At 43.8% G+C, this 15,092-nt stretch overlaps 1 protein-coding gene across 2 annotated transcripts in view; it reads left to right on the top strand.

Annotated features, from left to right (window-relative positions):
- The window catches only part of COL22A1 (collagen type XXII alpha 1 chain), a 237,065-nt gene that overhangs the window by 187,940 nt on the left and 34,033 nt on the right, over window positions 1–15,092 (top strand). For both annotated transcript variants that reach the window (XM_080381170.1, XM_080381171.1), the window contains 7 exons: window positions 727–780; window positions 2,310–2,363; window positions 3,518–3,622; window positions 4,120–4,164; window positions 6,872–6,949; window positions 11,404–11,439; window positions 12,436–12,489. In XM_080381170.1, the coding sequence (XP_080237296.1) occupies window positions 727–780; window positions 2,310–2,363; window positions 3,518–3,622; window positions 4,120–4,164; window positions 6,872–6,949; window positions 11,404–11,439; window positions 12,436–12,489 (426 nt within the window). The remainder of the gene's footprint in view (window positions 1–726; window positions 781–2,309; window positions 2,364–3,517; window positions 3,623–4,119; window positions 4,165–6,871; window positions 6,950–11,403; window positions 11,440–12,435; window positions 12,490–15,092) is intronic.

Genomic DNA, 15,092 nt, shown 5'->3' with positions numbered 1-15,092 from the left:
CCTTTTCCTTGCCAAGCTGTAATGACAGGTGAATCCCAGCCAGTGCAGGGTGATGAGCAACTATAGAGGTAGCAACTTTAACCTGATACAGCCAAGCACAGAGGAAAATGTCTAAATATAGCTAGGTAACCCCAAACATACATCTCTATGGGGTCATAAGTCCCCAAATACATGTCCTCTCATGTTCCCCATGCATTTTTAGGGACACAGATGGGCTTTCCTACCCTAAAAAGCTTTCATTTGCAGACAGAAAAGAGCTGTGATTTAGAACAAGAACAGTCTGAATGGTTTGTCCTGTTCATCTATTTATTGCAAATAAGTGTTTTTAGGTTCTGTTCCCCAGAGTAGAGAAAGGTAAAATTGTCAACAAAGAGTATTTTGTTGACCTAGATTTTTATTTTGATGATAAATCAACATACTTTACTCTGTTCTTTTGATGTTTCAGGCCCAGACTTTTCTTCCTGTATCTCAGCTAGACTTAAGATTTATGGGTTTTGGAAGGTATTGCTGGGCTCCCAAAGAGAGTCTTCATCCATTTTGTATTGTTTCCTGCTTCTTTACGCTACAAACTGTTTCCCAAAAATGCTGGGTTTTGCTTTGTTCTTGTACAACATGACATGTACAACATCTCTGACATGAACTCAGATCCTACTTGGAACATCTTGTTTCTATGATGGTACAAGCTGTGAATTACACATTCACATACACTTCATTTTCTTAAAATAGGGTGTGACTGGACCATCGGGGCCCCCAGGTCCAAGAGGCTTGCCGGGAAATGTGGTATGTATGCACCACTGTATTTGTTTTCCCATCTGTGCCCTGATTTCTTCATTTAATATATTTAGTTTTCCCTTCCACAGGTTTAATATCAGGTTCAAAAGGCTGTGTTTCATTATACTTTTTTAATGGTTGAATTAAAAGATCTGAAAGCACCTGGGAATGATATATCCATGAAACATATTCTCATATTCATTTGGAGCAAGAAGAAGGCATGGAGCCGCTACATTCTTTACCAAATTGTCAAAAGCAATATTTGCTGCCAGCTTTTCGAAAGAAAAATGGCAATATTTATTTTGTCTCTGGTTTTGTTTCCTTTCCCTTGTTTTCATGTGTCCTTTCCTTTTGAAAACATATCTTCTTGATATAAAAATTGCATGTAAGGATTTGATCCTGCAGTCAGAGCCTTGAAACCAATATGGTGTCCTCCTTACCTCAGTAGATGTTCATCACCATTTTTAAGTTGTGCATGATAGAGTTTTTCATGTGTGCAGAAAAGTCTACTCCCTGCTTCACCAGTGTGTTTTCTTTCTAGTGCCTGGGGTTTCTCTGGGTTTACACCAGAGTAAGTGAAAACCAGCTGTTAGACCCCATGTTACAATGTATTCAGGCACAGTGGTTTAGCACAAAGGGATCTTTTTTATTACCTGGGCAATCCAAGAAATCTAAAATTGCTTTTCTACTAATTGTTAAGATACATTTGATTTAATTGTATTAATGTAGTGATTTAATTTCAAACTGAAAGATGACATTGAAAATGAAGACCTTTTTCAGTTTCATATTCCTTTATGCAAACTTCTATACCAGTAATACAAATATATTACCTATAAAAGCTATTATATTTGGAAATAATTTTTACTGGTGCAGAAAGGAAAATAATTATCGCATATATTCTGTGGGGAGGTCAATCCAATCTTACTGGTGCCAAGACATCATTTCACATCTTAAAATGAAGTACCACTCCAAAATGTGTTTTGGTGAGTTAGGAAGTTACAGTATTTAATTTGGAGCTCTAAATCATCTATATCTTGACAAGAAATCCTTTGAGATCTGCCAAGATGTGAAAAGGATTGAAAACTGAAATAGAAGGTAAAATGAACATAGCTATGTTTTTCAGTGTATAGCTTTGGAGAGCAGTAGCCATAAAAAATTAATATTGTGAGACTACTGGCTTCTCTGATACAGAGATGGTGATTGAGGGCTTGTTGGTAATGGATTAGGAACTGCTGAGGATTTCACAGAATGAAAAAAAAAAATAGTTATTTGTAGAAGGAGAATGCACAAATCTGGGATTAGCTCAATTTCTGCTCTTGCTGTTCAGCTCTTTTTATACTGAAAAAAATAACTCCTTTAAGGATTTGGTACACAGCTCTTCTGTGGTGTTCTCTGGATTACAGGTTGTACTGGGAAATGTAAAACTGCTGCTAATCCTTGAGATAGATTGTACTGAACCCACAGGTCTATCCATTCACTTCAGGATCAAGTACTGCCTAAAAAGAAAGTTTTAAGCTTTAAAGTTCTTTTCTCTCCAGGGTGTGCCTGGAGACCCTGGACTACCAGGAAAGGAGGGAGCAAAGGGGGAAAAGGTACATTTGTTCTTTCATGGATCTGTTGCTTTTCTTCTTGGGCATTTTAAGTAACCTGGGACAAAAGCAGTCTGAACTGGGAAATTATTTCATAGGTTCATAGATGGTTAACACCTTGGTTCATTAGATCATTTGGGCTGGAAAAGACCTTTAAGATCATCAAGTCCAACCCTAAACCCAGCTCTGCCAAGTCCACTGCTAAATCATGTCCCTAAGTGCCACATCTGTGCATCTTTTAAATACCTCCAGGGATGGTGACTCAACCACTTCCCTGCGCAGCCTGTTCATATGCCTTTCGGTGAAGGCATTTTTCCTAATATCCAATGTAAACTCCCCTGGTGCAACTCCTTGTTTTCAAGGTTTTCACCCTGTTGCAAGCTTTTTAATTTACCTAATAAAACCAGTGAGGTACAACTGAATACAGTAAAGTCGCTGCTACACATATTGCAATTATGATCTTCTGCTGCCCTCATCAGCTGATGAGAGGGGATTTGGTGTTTTAAGAACTTCCTGTTCACCACTGTAAATCCAAAGCTGGAAGAAAAATTGGCTTTCATGGTTAGGAAACTGAGATTTCTGCTTTCATGATAAGCTGTTGTACCTGGACCATTAGCTCAGCTTTCCAGTGCATCTTCTTTTACCTTTTGCCTGCCTTGCCTACCTGTTATGTCCCATCTTACAGGTGGGCAGTGAGCCTTCTGAGGTCAGGGGTTGTAATTTGTTTATATGTTGTACAGTGCCCAGCAGGGTGTAGTCCAGATCTTTGTTTGTTGGAGTAGGAATGATTAATGAGAAACATGGCCCCATATATATGCATATATATAGGGTTTAAAATGGGATGAATCCTAGCCCCTTCAGTCAAATCAAATTGCAGGTTACTGAGATCTACCTCAGGGTCATGTGTGGACTAAGGGTTCCCTCATGCAGCTGGCTCCCAAAAATTTTGAAGTCTCCTTTTATTTTTCTTAAATTTACAAATGCTGTGAGTTGACTGAAGGAAAAAACTTCCTGTAGAAGAGGGTTTCGTATGATAGCGAGAGAAATTCAGTGGAGAAGGCTAGAAAAAACACCTATCTCTCAGTCCCAGTGAAAGACTTGAGACAGGAATGGTCTTTAGTATGTTACTGAAAGTTTTGCTGGATTGTCCTCTGCAGGGTGATCCTGGAAAAGAAGGAGAAGTAGGTTTACCTGGGCCAGCTGGTAAGCCAGGGCCTGCTGGAGAGCCAGGATTGCCTGGTAAGGGTAAAGATGGAGAACAGGTAAGTACTGCTGGCAGGCTTTGCGCTTGAGTAGGTCAATGTGAGACAGACAAGCGTGACTTCTGCAGGAGAACAGTGGGTGTGTGGCAGTCGGGATGCATTGTTACAAGCACTGGCAGGCTGGCTAACTGAATGCAGAACACTGCAGAGCACAGTGCTGCATCCAAGAAGGCAGAGAGAACTGAAGCTGTATTTCTGAAAATTAAACTCCCCTGCAGTGTGCCATGGTGGCCATGGAAAATGTAGGCCTCTGCGAGGAGTAGCTGTTCTTGTGACCAGGACAAAAATTACTAGCTTGATGGAAGTTCCCTAAAAGCATTTAATTCTAGCAAAGTTAGCAGATTTAATTGGCTTAGGCTTTGTCAGCGAAATAATGCCAGAGCTGTGCGAGGCAAGGAATGCGGTGGGGGGGATACTTGCTACCTTGACTGTCTCAAAGTTCAGGCTCCTGTTTGGCTGCATGGTGACTGTTTTCTGGTTTTGCTCTGTCACTTTAGGGGCAAAGAGGCCCACCAGGTTTGCCAGGACCTTTTGGACATAAGGTGAGCATGGACTATATTGTGGACTGCTACTCTTAATCCTGGGACGGAGGAAAAAGTTATGGTGAAAACATGGTCTGTTTTTCACTGGAAAATAAGAGATTGTGAAGCTGACACTCAAAAAATGAACTTTAGCCTTTTAGGAGGTTCCTATCTTCATTCTTTATTATTCTTTACATCATTTCTGTAGATGTAAATATTAAGATAATAATTAGGTGTGTTCACCTTCCACGTTTACAATTACTTCCAGCATATTTAAAATACCTTTTCTGACTTTAGCAAGGCTTTTGACACTGTCTCCCACAGCATCCCATGGGCAAGCCCAGGAAGCTGGGTGAGGTGAGCGGACAGTGAGGGGCACTGAGAACTGGCTGAAGGGCAGAGCTCAGGGGGCTGTGACCAGCGGCACAGCCTGGCTGGGGGCCTGTAGCCAGCGGTGTTCCCCAGGCCACTGCTGGGTCCAGTCCTGTCCAACTCACCCATCAGTGACCTGGAGGAAGGGACAGAGGCACCCTCAGCAGCTTTGCCGGTGATACAGCCCTGGCAGGAGCGGCTGGTACCCCAGAGGCTGCGCTGCCGTTCAGCCAGACCTGGGCAGGCTGGAGAGCTGGGCAGAGAGGAGCCTGGGGAAGGTCAGCCAGTGTAAGGTCCTGCCCTGGGGAGGGACAGCCCCGCGCACCAGTACGGCCTGGGGGTGCCCTGCTGGGGGGCACCTCTGCGGAGAGGGGCCTGGGGGTGCTGGTGGGCAGCAAGTTGCCCGTGGGCCAGCAGCGTGTCCTCGTGGCCAAGAAGGTCAGTGGGACCCTGGGGGGCATGAGGAGGAGCGTGGCCAGCGGGTGGAGGGAGGTGACCCTGCCCCTCTGCTCTGCCCTGGGGAGGCTGCGCCTGGAGTGCTGTGCCCAGTGCTGGGCTCCCCAGTTCCAGAGACAGGGAACTGCTGGGGAGGGTCCGGCAGAGGCTACAGGGATGGTGAGGGGACTGGAGCATCTCCCGTCTGAGGGAGGGCTGAGAGAGCTGGGGCTGTTTATGCTGGAGAAGAGAAGACTGAGATGGGGCCTTATCGGTGTCTACGATTATCTTAAGGGGGAGTATCAAGAGGACGGGGCCAGGCTCTTTTCAGTGGTGCCCAGCGACAGGACAATGGGCAACAGGCACAAACCACAGCACAGGCAGCTCCCTATGAGTATGAGTAAGAACCTCTTTCCCTTGAGGGTGACAGAGCCCTGGCACAGGCTGCCCAGAGAGGCTGTGGGGTCTCCTTCTCCATGTCCTGATCTGGACTGGAAGAAGAATAAGATGTTGATATAGATCGTTTAATTTGATATGAATAGGAATATAACAGTATGAGACTAGATCCATCTAGGTCCCATATTTTTTAAATAACCAAACTTCTATGAAATGTTTTCTTTTTGTTTTGCTGCATTCTGTATAAATGTATTGCAGTCTGTGGTATATATATCTTTGACAGTTCAGAACACACACAGAATAATAGACTGAGAATTAATATAAAAGAAAAAAACACTAAATGAAATCTCATGAAATATTCTATTCAACATCAACACAAGAAGCTAAGAATCGTAATTGTGCATGGGAAAATACTATTGAACTTTTTGTATTGAAATTATGTTCTTGAATAAAATAACAGATAAGGGATCTGCTGGATTGTTTGAACTAATCAGAAACATTTTCTTTCACTGTCCTTGCAGTATTGTTTCTTTGTAATATAAGATTAGTTTAAGAATAAGTAAAGGGAAAAAAATAATGAGATATTGCAGACTGAATTTGGGTGGGCAGAATCCATGGGTAACAATTTTTCTATCATGCTTCTATATAGCTGGAAATAATGTAATAATAAATAACATAAATAAGCTTCATTGTTTTAAGTCTACTGCCAACGTGAGATCGCATCTCACAACTCCAATACAATCCATAAAAATCTTATTTAATTTCTCCCTGTAACAAAAGAATAGACATTAAATTTAAGTGTTGCAGCTGAATTCTTTTTTAACTGTGTCTACTATGTGCATGAAACAGTGTCGAGTAGCTTTCTGTGCTCTTCAGGTTTTATTATTGAGAATCCTGTTTTCTAGAAGGGAGGGCTCTCCTTTTGTCGTATAGTCCTCTAGAAAGAGTGGTAGAGCTGTTGACATATTTTTACAAAAAAAATAATTCACCTGTGTAAGTAGGCCTATGTTGGTAAAGCAGAACATTAAGATGTAACCAAACCATCCCCAATTCTTTGTTCCCCAGATAAATAATCTGTATTTAGCAATGTTTGCAGGTTAGCTATCTACCGTAGAAACACAGAGAAAAAAATGTGTATTATGGTGCTTAGAGTTTCCCCAAGCCAAGGAGAATGCCTAATATGCTGCACAGAATTGCAAAGGTTGGAAACTGGATGCTGTGCACCAAAATAAATTAAAATACTTGTTGAAGCTGTGCTCCCACTCAGTTATGTGATGTGGCACACATGGACGTTGTGTGACTCCTCACAGAGGTGGGCTGCAGCTCGTGTGAAGGGGACAGTTTTCTTGTCATGATGTGACAGTAACGGGGCCATATCCCCATCCTGCCACGACCTGATACTGTCCCTCTGTGGGCAGGACTAGGTCAGGATGTATCAATGTTACGTTCGGTTGTAAAATCTGATTGTATTTCATCACATTTTCTCAACAGTGTCCAAAGACTTCAACTTCTTCCTTTGTTTCAGGGTGAGAGGGGAGCTCCTGGCCTCCCTGGACAGCCAGGAGACAGAGGCGTGCCAGGAATCGGGCTGGCTGGACCCCCTGTAAGTAGCCGGTCCTGCTACAACCTGTAGCAAGGTGAAAACTTACACATCACCCTCTGGGGAATGTGTTACCTGTGCACAGCTGTGCCAAGAGCCAGTGGGACATTGCACCCTCTGAAGGTGCAAACCACAAACTAGTCCAGAGGCTGCCGTTCAGAGCTCAGATGTCTGCATGTCTGTTGAGAAGGCTTTTGATGCATTTGGGTTTAATTGAAAAAGAAAGGTGGAAAAACGCTATAGGAGTGATTGGTACGATGGGCTGTTCCTCCTGACTTTTCTACATCATCTTGACGCGTTGGCTGTGGATGTGAGTTGAGATCTGTGCTGAACCAGCAGGCCTAGTATACCATCCAGATGTAATCTTGCGGTCACCCTATTAGAAGAGATGAGTGTGACACTCATGCCCACATCAGTGACAGTCAGCACTCTGATAGGGAAATACAAAATCAGATTGCTTAAATTGCTGCATTCCAAGGCAGCCATTGTCCTCCTAATTTCCCACAAATATTTAGTTGGACATCATCCAGCTCTGCCCTCATGTCCTACTTATCAGTAGGCCACAAGGTGTATCTGGGAGTCTGCTCTGGAAAGCTGGGATTTTCATATCACTGGGGTTCGATCATTCCAGTACTTGTCACGTACAACTCCTTGAGATGAGGGGGATTTGGGAGAGCTCTGACTGTAATCCTGCTCAGAGTCCTCCAGAGAGGCACTGAATTTGCAAGTGAAATATGTTTAGGAGGAACAAAACTTTATTCCTAGCCGTAATTGCTAGAGGACATCTGAGACCTTGCATTCTTTTGCAACCCCTTGTACATGCCGTGGTATTGTACCAATCACAGTCAATGTTTTCATGCTCTGATTATCTTAAGTTTCCCAATTAGTATAGGAAATTACCTTGAGCTGACCAGTCATATTGCTGTTTAATACTGGTTGACAAATCCAGCTTTCTGAGGTGTACCTCCACTTAAATATTTGTTTTCACCATGCTGAATACTGTGTAAGATAAAACAGACTGGGTCAGTCATGTTTCACTTTGTGACTGTCATGGCCTTGATGGTCCTCACAGGGTTACTGATGACTGAAGATTTGCTGGGTATTATTTGTTATCATTTATCTAAGTAACAGTGGTGTTCTTGCAGTTCTTAATGTGCAGCCATTAACATTAAAATTAAAATGAAATTAGCAAATGAGTATCTGGCTTGTTTGAAAGTCACTAGGCTGTGGCTAGTTTTTAATTACTGATTTTTAGATTCAGTACAGGGGTAGATGAGTTCACTTCTGCATCCTGATGTACTCCAGATGACAAAGCTATTCTTTACTGGGGCTTTAGCTTCTGCGTATCTGTGAACACAAACAACTAAGAACTTGACTCCAAATGTAGACATCCCTTGTCTCACATCAGAAGACTACTTTTTTCTGTGTTATGATTGCTTGACCACTGTCAGGAGGAGTAGCCATCTACATACCACACTATTCCCGATTGATTTGATTTAATTTATTTAATCTGCCTCACTTTTATTTTAATTATTTTTTTTGGCCAGCTATTATGACTATTTTCTCCACTGTAGACTCATGTTTTTTCCCACTGTAGACTCATCGTAACCTCAGCTCCAGTGCAAAGACTCTGGAATTTGTAAAACACTGTATAACCTTGAATCCACCAGGTTTTCACAAAGACTGAGTCCCACAGAAAAAAACAGAATAAAGTTAGTGGAGCTGCTTCAGTGCATATAACACACTGAATTAAAGGTGTCAGCCTATACCCTTTTTAGCAATGTGACAAAATTGTGTGTATAATACTTTCAGCTTCAGAGCTGAGAGCCAGCAACTCTTTTTAATTGGAGTCCTCACCCTGTTTCCTTCTGTGCCCTTAGCCTTTCCCAGGCTTTGCTCCCTGCAAAAAAAGGTATATAGAGATGAGGATTTTTTCACTTTGTCTGCAAAAGAACACAGAGCCATAAAATGAGTATTAGCAGAATGTGTTCTTCCCAACTGAACCATAAGCAGAAGAGGGGACTGCTTGGAGAAATGGGGCGATTCACATACTTAGGCTGAAGTTGCCTAAAGAACGTGTGTGCTGCGTAAGTAGAAGGGTTTTGCTTTTGCTCTGCCTTGCCCTGTTCATATTGCTATGGGTTCAGAATTATGTATTTAGCCTTTGCTTGAGCAGAGCATTAAAGTGTCTTGCATGGAGGACTGTACAAGGATTAGCGAATTAATGTGCCTGAAATAGAAACCAAAGGGAGAGGAGTCATAGTGCAAGCCAATTTATTCAAACACAGCCCCAGAGATGTGAGTTCAAGCCTTGTTTTAGGTGTGTTTGGAAAGCCAGCTTGACTCATCCGTGCTGGATATGGGTACTGCATCACTTCTGTGGTGTTCCTGTAGAAGTGAATACTTTCTAGCAGCTCACCAAGTTGCACATTTTTAAGTTGCATCCCCCCAAAAATAGCATATGCAAGCCCACTAGACTCCCTGCTTTAACGTCTTTTAAAGAGCACACAGGTCCCATGAGATGCTTTTCCTTGTGTTACAGTTAGCTGAATACAGTGGTCTTCAGAACCTGGGGGAATTTTCCAGTCCGGGCCAACAGATGCGAGGGTGCTGTGGTTCTGTGTCCCCAGGTCCAGGCAGGAGCGAGGCTGAGCACATATTGCCAATGGGCATATGTGTACTCAGTGCACACACATACACACATGTGTACGGCCACACAGACCAATGCAGTGAATAATGCCTTTATCAACACTTAACAAAAACCTTAACAGCAGAAATATAAGCAAGAATGTCTCGATCCCTCTCCTCCTCTCTGGCTGATGAGGTTTGAAGGCCACTGTTGGAATTTATACATGAAACATGGATCTTTCCAGCAGCTGGTCTTGGAAAACTACTCTGCCCAGTACCCAGGCCTCTGCACCCCAGTGTCCTCCAGCTGCTGGCACCCAGACCTGCAAGCCCCCTGGGTTCATAGTCTCACAACCCCGCAGCTGCTGGCACCCAGACCTCTCCAACACACCAACTCATCTGGCTTGAAACTCACTAAGATTCAACCACACAAGCTCAGATTCATCAGCTCACCCACGCTGAAGAGCGTTACAAACATGATTTAATAAGAATATAGTAAATGGGGTTACATCAGGCTGGTGGCCAGTCACCAGTGGGGTTCCCCAGGGCTCAGTTTTAGGGCCAGCACTCTTCAATGTTTTTATAAGTGATCTGGACACAGGAATTGAATGTACATTAAGTAAGTTTGTCAATGGTACTAAACTGGGAGGAGCTGTGGACTCCCTCGAGGGTAGAGAGGCCTCACAGACAGATTAGGGTAGACTAGAGAGCTGGGCAGTCACCAACCATATGGCATTCAACAAGAATGAGTGCAGGATTCTCCACCTGGGACAAGGTAATCCTGGTTATACACACAGATGGGGGGATGAGAGGCCCGAGAGCAGCCCCACGGAAAGAGATCTGGGGGGTTGGGTTGATGGAGAGTTGAATGTGTGTCAACAGCTGCCCTGGCAGCCAAAAGGGCCGACGGTGTCCTGGGGTGCATCAAGCACAGCACTGCGAGCTGGTGGAGGGAGGTGACTGTCCCACTCTACGCTGCACTGGTGCAGTCCCACCTCTGCACTGTGTGCAGTCTTGGGCATATCAACAGAAGAGGGACATCAAACTATGTGAGAGTGTGACCAAGATGGTGAAAGGCCTTGAAGGCAAGACTTACGAGGAATGGCTGAGGTCACCTGGTTTGTTCAGCTTGGAGAAGAGAAGGCTGACAGGTGACCTCAGCGCAGCCTGCAGCTTCCTCAAGGGAGGCAGCAGAGGGGCAGGTGCTGATCTCCTCTCCCTGGTGGCCAGTGATAGGACATGAGGGAGCGGCATGAAGTCGCATCAGGGGAAGTTCACATTGGACATTAGGAACAGGTTCTTCACTGAGAGGGTGCTTGGTCACTTGCACAGGCTCCCCCAGGGAAGTTGTCACAGCACCAAGCCTGTCAGAGTTCAAGCAGCATCTGGACAATGCTCGTAGTCATATGGTTTAGTTTTAGGTAGTCCTGTGAAGAGCAGGGAGTGGGACTCGATGATGTTATCTTCCAACTTGAGATAGTCTATGTTTCTATGACTGGTGATGAAGTGCAGGGCTCAGTCAGACAAGCATCATGTTAGTATACAGCTGGCCCCTCTGATCCTCTTTTCTTTCTTTTTTTCTGACACTTTTCCCTCCATGATCCACCTCAATTTCTTCCTTACTCTGCCTTTGATCCTTCCCCTAAACATCCTGCTGAGTACTGCACACTGCAACAGTGTCTGTGTGAGCAGCACGTCAGACTTTCTCCTTTTCCTTGACCTTCCTCCTCCAATTTGTTTTATCTTGGTGCTTCAGGACCCACCCTGATCAGACAAGGGAGGGTGTTAAATTTAAGTTGTTTTGATTGCTGTGTCTTTTCTGTTTGCAGGGCCCTATGGGACCCCCAGGAGACAAAGGGTCATTGGTACAGTATGTCTTTCTAACTACACACAGATTTTATAAGGAGGGCACAACCGCGTTAATTGTGGTTTTACTGGTGATTTCATGAAGGCATGTTTAATTAGTTTCTTTTTTTCCAAGGCTGGTACGGTCACAGGGTGGCTAACCATCCAAAGGGGACTTCTCTTTTCCATTACTAGCTACTTTTCTGTTGTATTAAATTGTGAGAAAGAGCTGGTTGAGACTCTTGGCATGGTGACAACTTTTCCTTACCTATCAATAGCCCTACAAAAGAAAGATTCGAGTTACTTCTTTAACCCTTAATTCAAAAAAGTATTTCAAGGTACACTATGCTTTATAGCCAAGGCCTCAAAGGTTTAAAATAAACAATTTTTAAGCATTTTTCTTACTTATATCTTACTTATATGCATATAAGTATATATGCAAATGATATATACATATATCATTTGCATTTCAGTATTTGTTCAATGCAAATGAATGCATTTCAGTATTGACCAAATACATTTAGTTCCTCAACATGCAGTTTTAAAAGGACGCAATCCATTGGTGTGAAACAAATAATTGTATACAGTGGTCTCAGTATATACTGCCATGAATTTCCAGCCCAACAGCCAGTCCTACCCAGTCTGTTAGCTTGGCACTGAGGGAATGGGCCTTCTTTTCTCCTCTACAGTCCTGTGCGCAGTCATATTTTCTCTGTGATCATAAAATTAACATAAAGACTCCTATAAAGAGTCATTATTACCTTTCCAATCAAGGTATGTGAGGCTTGACTTTAGTGATGCATGTGAAGTACCTTGAGGCACAGCAATGACTGATACTGTGATAGTGCAATATGAGATTTAATTTTTTTTCTTAAACTCTCTCATAGTTGTTTAATTTCTAGTCAGTTTTTTTTTCCCCAGTAACTGTTGGGTTGAGGATTTTTTTTCTCTTCAGCTAAGAAGCGCCTTATAAGTACTGTTCCTGTTATTGGGTATGTCTGTTCTCTCCCTACCAGGGTCCCCGTGGTGTACCTGGTATCCCTGGACCACAGGGGCCTCCTGGCCAGGATGTAAGTAAAACAAAAGTGTAAGTGCTCAAGAACTTTGCCAATGCTCAAATCTAATTTCCCTAAAAATTGTGTTCATGCTCAACCACAGCCATTGAGTGTTACTAGGATGGTCCAAGGTTTTGAAAATCATTGTCTAGTTTTACAGTAGAGATGTGCTGGTTTAGTTTTGTTCTGTTCCTCTTAGCCTTTTGGCTTGGTGTTCATCCTCTGGAGTTCATTATGTCCATAAATCCCTACAGATTGTCTTCTGTTGGGACAAAGCTGAGACATATTGTCTTGTACCATATACATCATTTTCTTGTGTTTAGATTAAATTTTAAATTTTTTCTGATAACAAAAGCTCCAATTCTTTAAGCCTGAAGAGTGCTTTCTCTAGGTTTTTTTGTGGTCTGACTAATTTGTTCCATAACAGGAGTACTATGTATTGTGCCTACTTTCATGCCCTCACATTACTTCAACATTACTTACACTTGCTTTTGTGAAGAAAAAAAAATAATATCCGGATCACATTTTAAGCTGGCAGTATTCCTGTACTGAGTATTAAAAAAAGTATAGCCTTAGTACCATCTTTCAGAGAAATTGGTGATTCTTATATTCTGAGAGTTACAAAAAAATATTTCTACATGTTGAGTGATGTTATGTGCATGGCCGCCTCCTCCAGCTGCTCCAGACCAGGTCCCTCCTGCCTGGCCTGTGGTGCCCAGGACCAGGGGTAGGGGGATGCAGCTGCTGATTTCCCATTTGCAGGTTCAACCAGTAATGAAGCTGTGCATGAATCCCAGAGATACAGCCATGGACACACAGACACAGAGGACACTGACGTGGCTGATCACATAAGTTGCCACAGATGAGGCACGTCTTCAACAGCATCTACATACAGGATTCACATGCAGCATAAACACAGCCAGCCAGGTCCCTTCCTTCTTTTCCGCCAGCAGAGACAGAAAGTCACTAGTGGTGGCACACACACACACACACATGTCTGCAGATCCTTCAAGCATTGGCACAGCCCTCTGTCCTCACACCCCTGCCCAGATCCCAGACCCCCTTACCCACCCACAGGTCCTCTACTTGCTTGCTGGTCCAGCCTGATGGCCGCTGCAAACATGCAACATTCAACTTGTCCCTTGTGCACCTCACACTCATGTTTCCCCCTGGGCTTATTGGTATGGACCCCTCACCCACCTGATACTCTGGCCTGAACCCAACTCCCCCTTCTTGCCAGCTGGTCCAGCTTGAAGTATGCTGATGAATACACACCCCCTACATACACACACCCCAGGACTGGGGAAAACACAGATACTCGCCTCATCCCAGCTAGCACCAGGCACATCAGCTGTGACCTGTAGTTGCATGCCAGCCACCGGCATGGAGCCCCTCACTCACCTTGCTCATGCTGGTCCCCCCAGTAGGTGATTTTGGCAACACACACCGTTCCCACCCCAGTGGCCGGGGGTTAGAGACCCCTGCACTCACTCCAGTAGCTGACAACAACGGAGGCTGGGGCAGCCCGTACCCCCGGTCTGACTCCAGTAGCTGGCACCAGTTTCCCCGTGCATACAGGTCTCACCAGTAGATGGCACTTAGTCCTTGCAGCACACATACATTATGCAGAGAGGTAGTTAAGAAAAGCTTTGCTAAGAAGATAGTAAGATGATAGAACAAACCATGGCGATCAGGTGCAGGGATCAGCCAGACAACTGCACTGACCAGCCCCGTTTTACGCATGACTGGCCCCTTCTACACCCTTTTCTGTCTCCCCCCGTGTGTTCCTTTCTGCTCCCTCTTCCCCTGCATGTCCTCCCTGTCTTCCCATGCATCTCCATCACTCTATCAGTTCCTGCACCCCTCCCTGTTCAGCGCCCCCCCTGCCCCGCCCCGTCTTGCAATCTTATCCCTTGCAAAGTCCAGGTTGATCTTCCTGGAAGTGCAGCCTGTGGTTTCTTGATAGCCCATCAATTAGTGTGAGTGGCATGATTTGTTTCTTCTTAGGTCTGTGTCTTGGTGTATTTTGTTTCTGATTTTCTCCTTTTCCTTTAGTTTCCAAATTGACAAGCTCCCAGGACAGATAACCTTGCTGGAATAAACATTCTCACACTCCCACATGCCTTCATCGATTAGTGTGACTGTCCAGGTTTGGTTCCCATCACTGCCTGCCTTATTTGTTGGCCAGGTTTATGTCCCTGTATGTTCTTATTTATGGCTTCCTCTTTATTTTCCCTTGTCACACTGAAAAATGTCCTTGACCACATACCCCTAAAGGAATTGACACTCTCTGGCCGAATATCCTTACACAACATGTTTTTTGGGAAGCATCCATTCTCCTCTGTCTGTCTGCTGGGAAATAAAATGTTTCTGTTCAACAGACCTACTCAGTTCCTCTAGATTAGAAAACAATCTGAATGAGACAGTCTCTTGTCCTGCTATTAGCAGTGAGGGCACCCATTTAATAGGGTCTTTCTATATTTTGATTGAGCTAATTTTAATTAACATAAACATTTAATCACTTTTAATTATGTTAATTAATTATGATAACTAAGTTCCAGTATTACCAGGAAGTTAATCTTCCCCTGCATTTGTTTTCATAATTACAAAAACTTTGT

This window comes from Falco punctatus (assembly GCF_963210335.1).
Source record: "Falco punctatus genome assembly, chromosome: 3".
NCBI classification, from domain to species: Eukaryota; Metazoa; Chordata; class Aves; order Falconiformes; family Falconidae; genus Falco; species Falco punctatus.
This window is presented reverse-complemented; position numbering and strand designations above follow the sequence as displayed.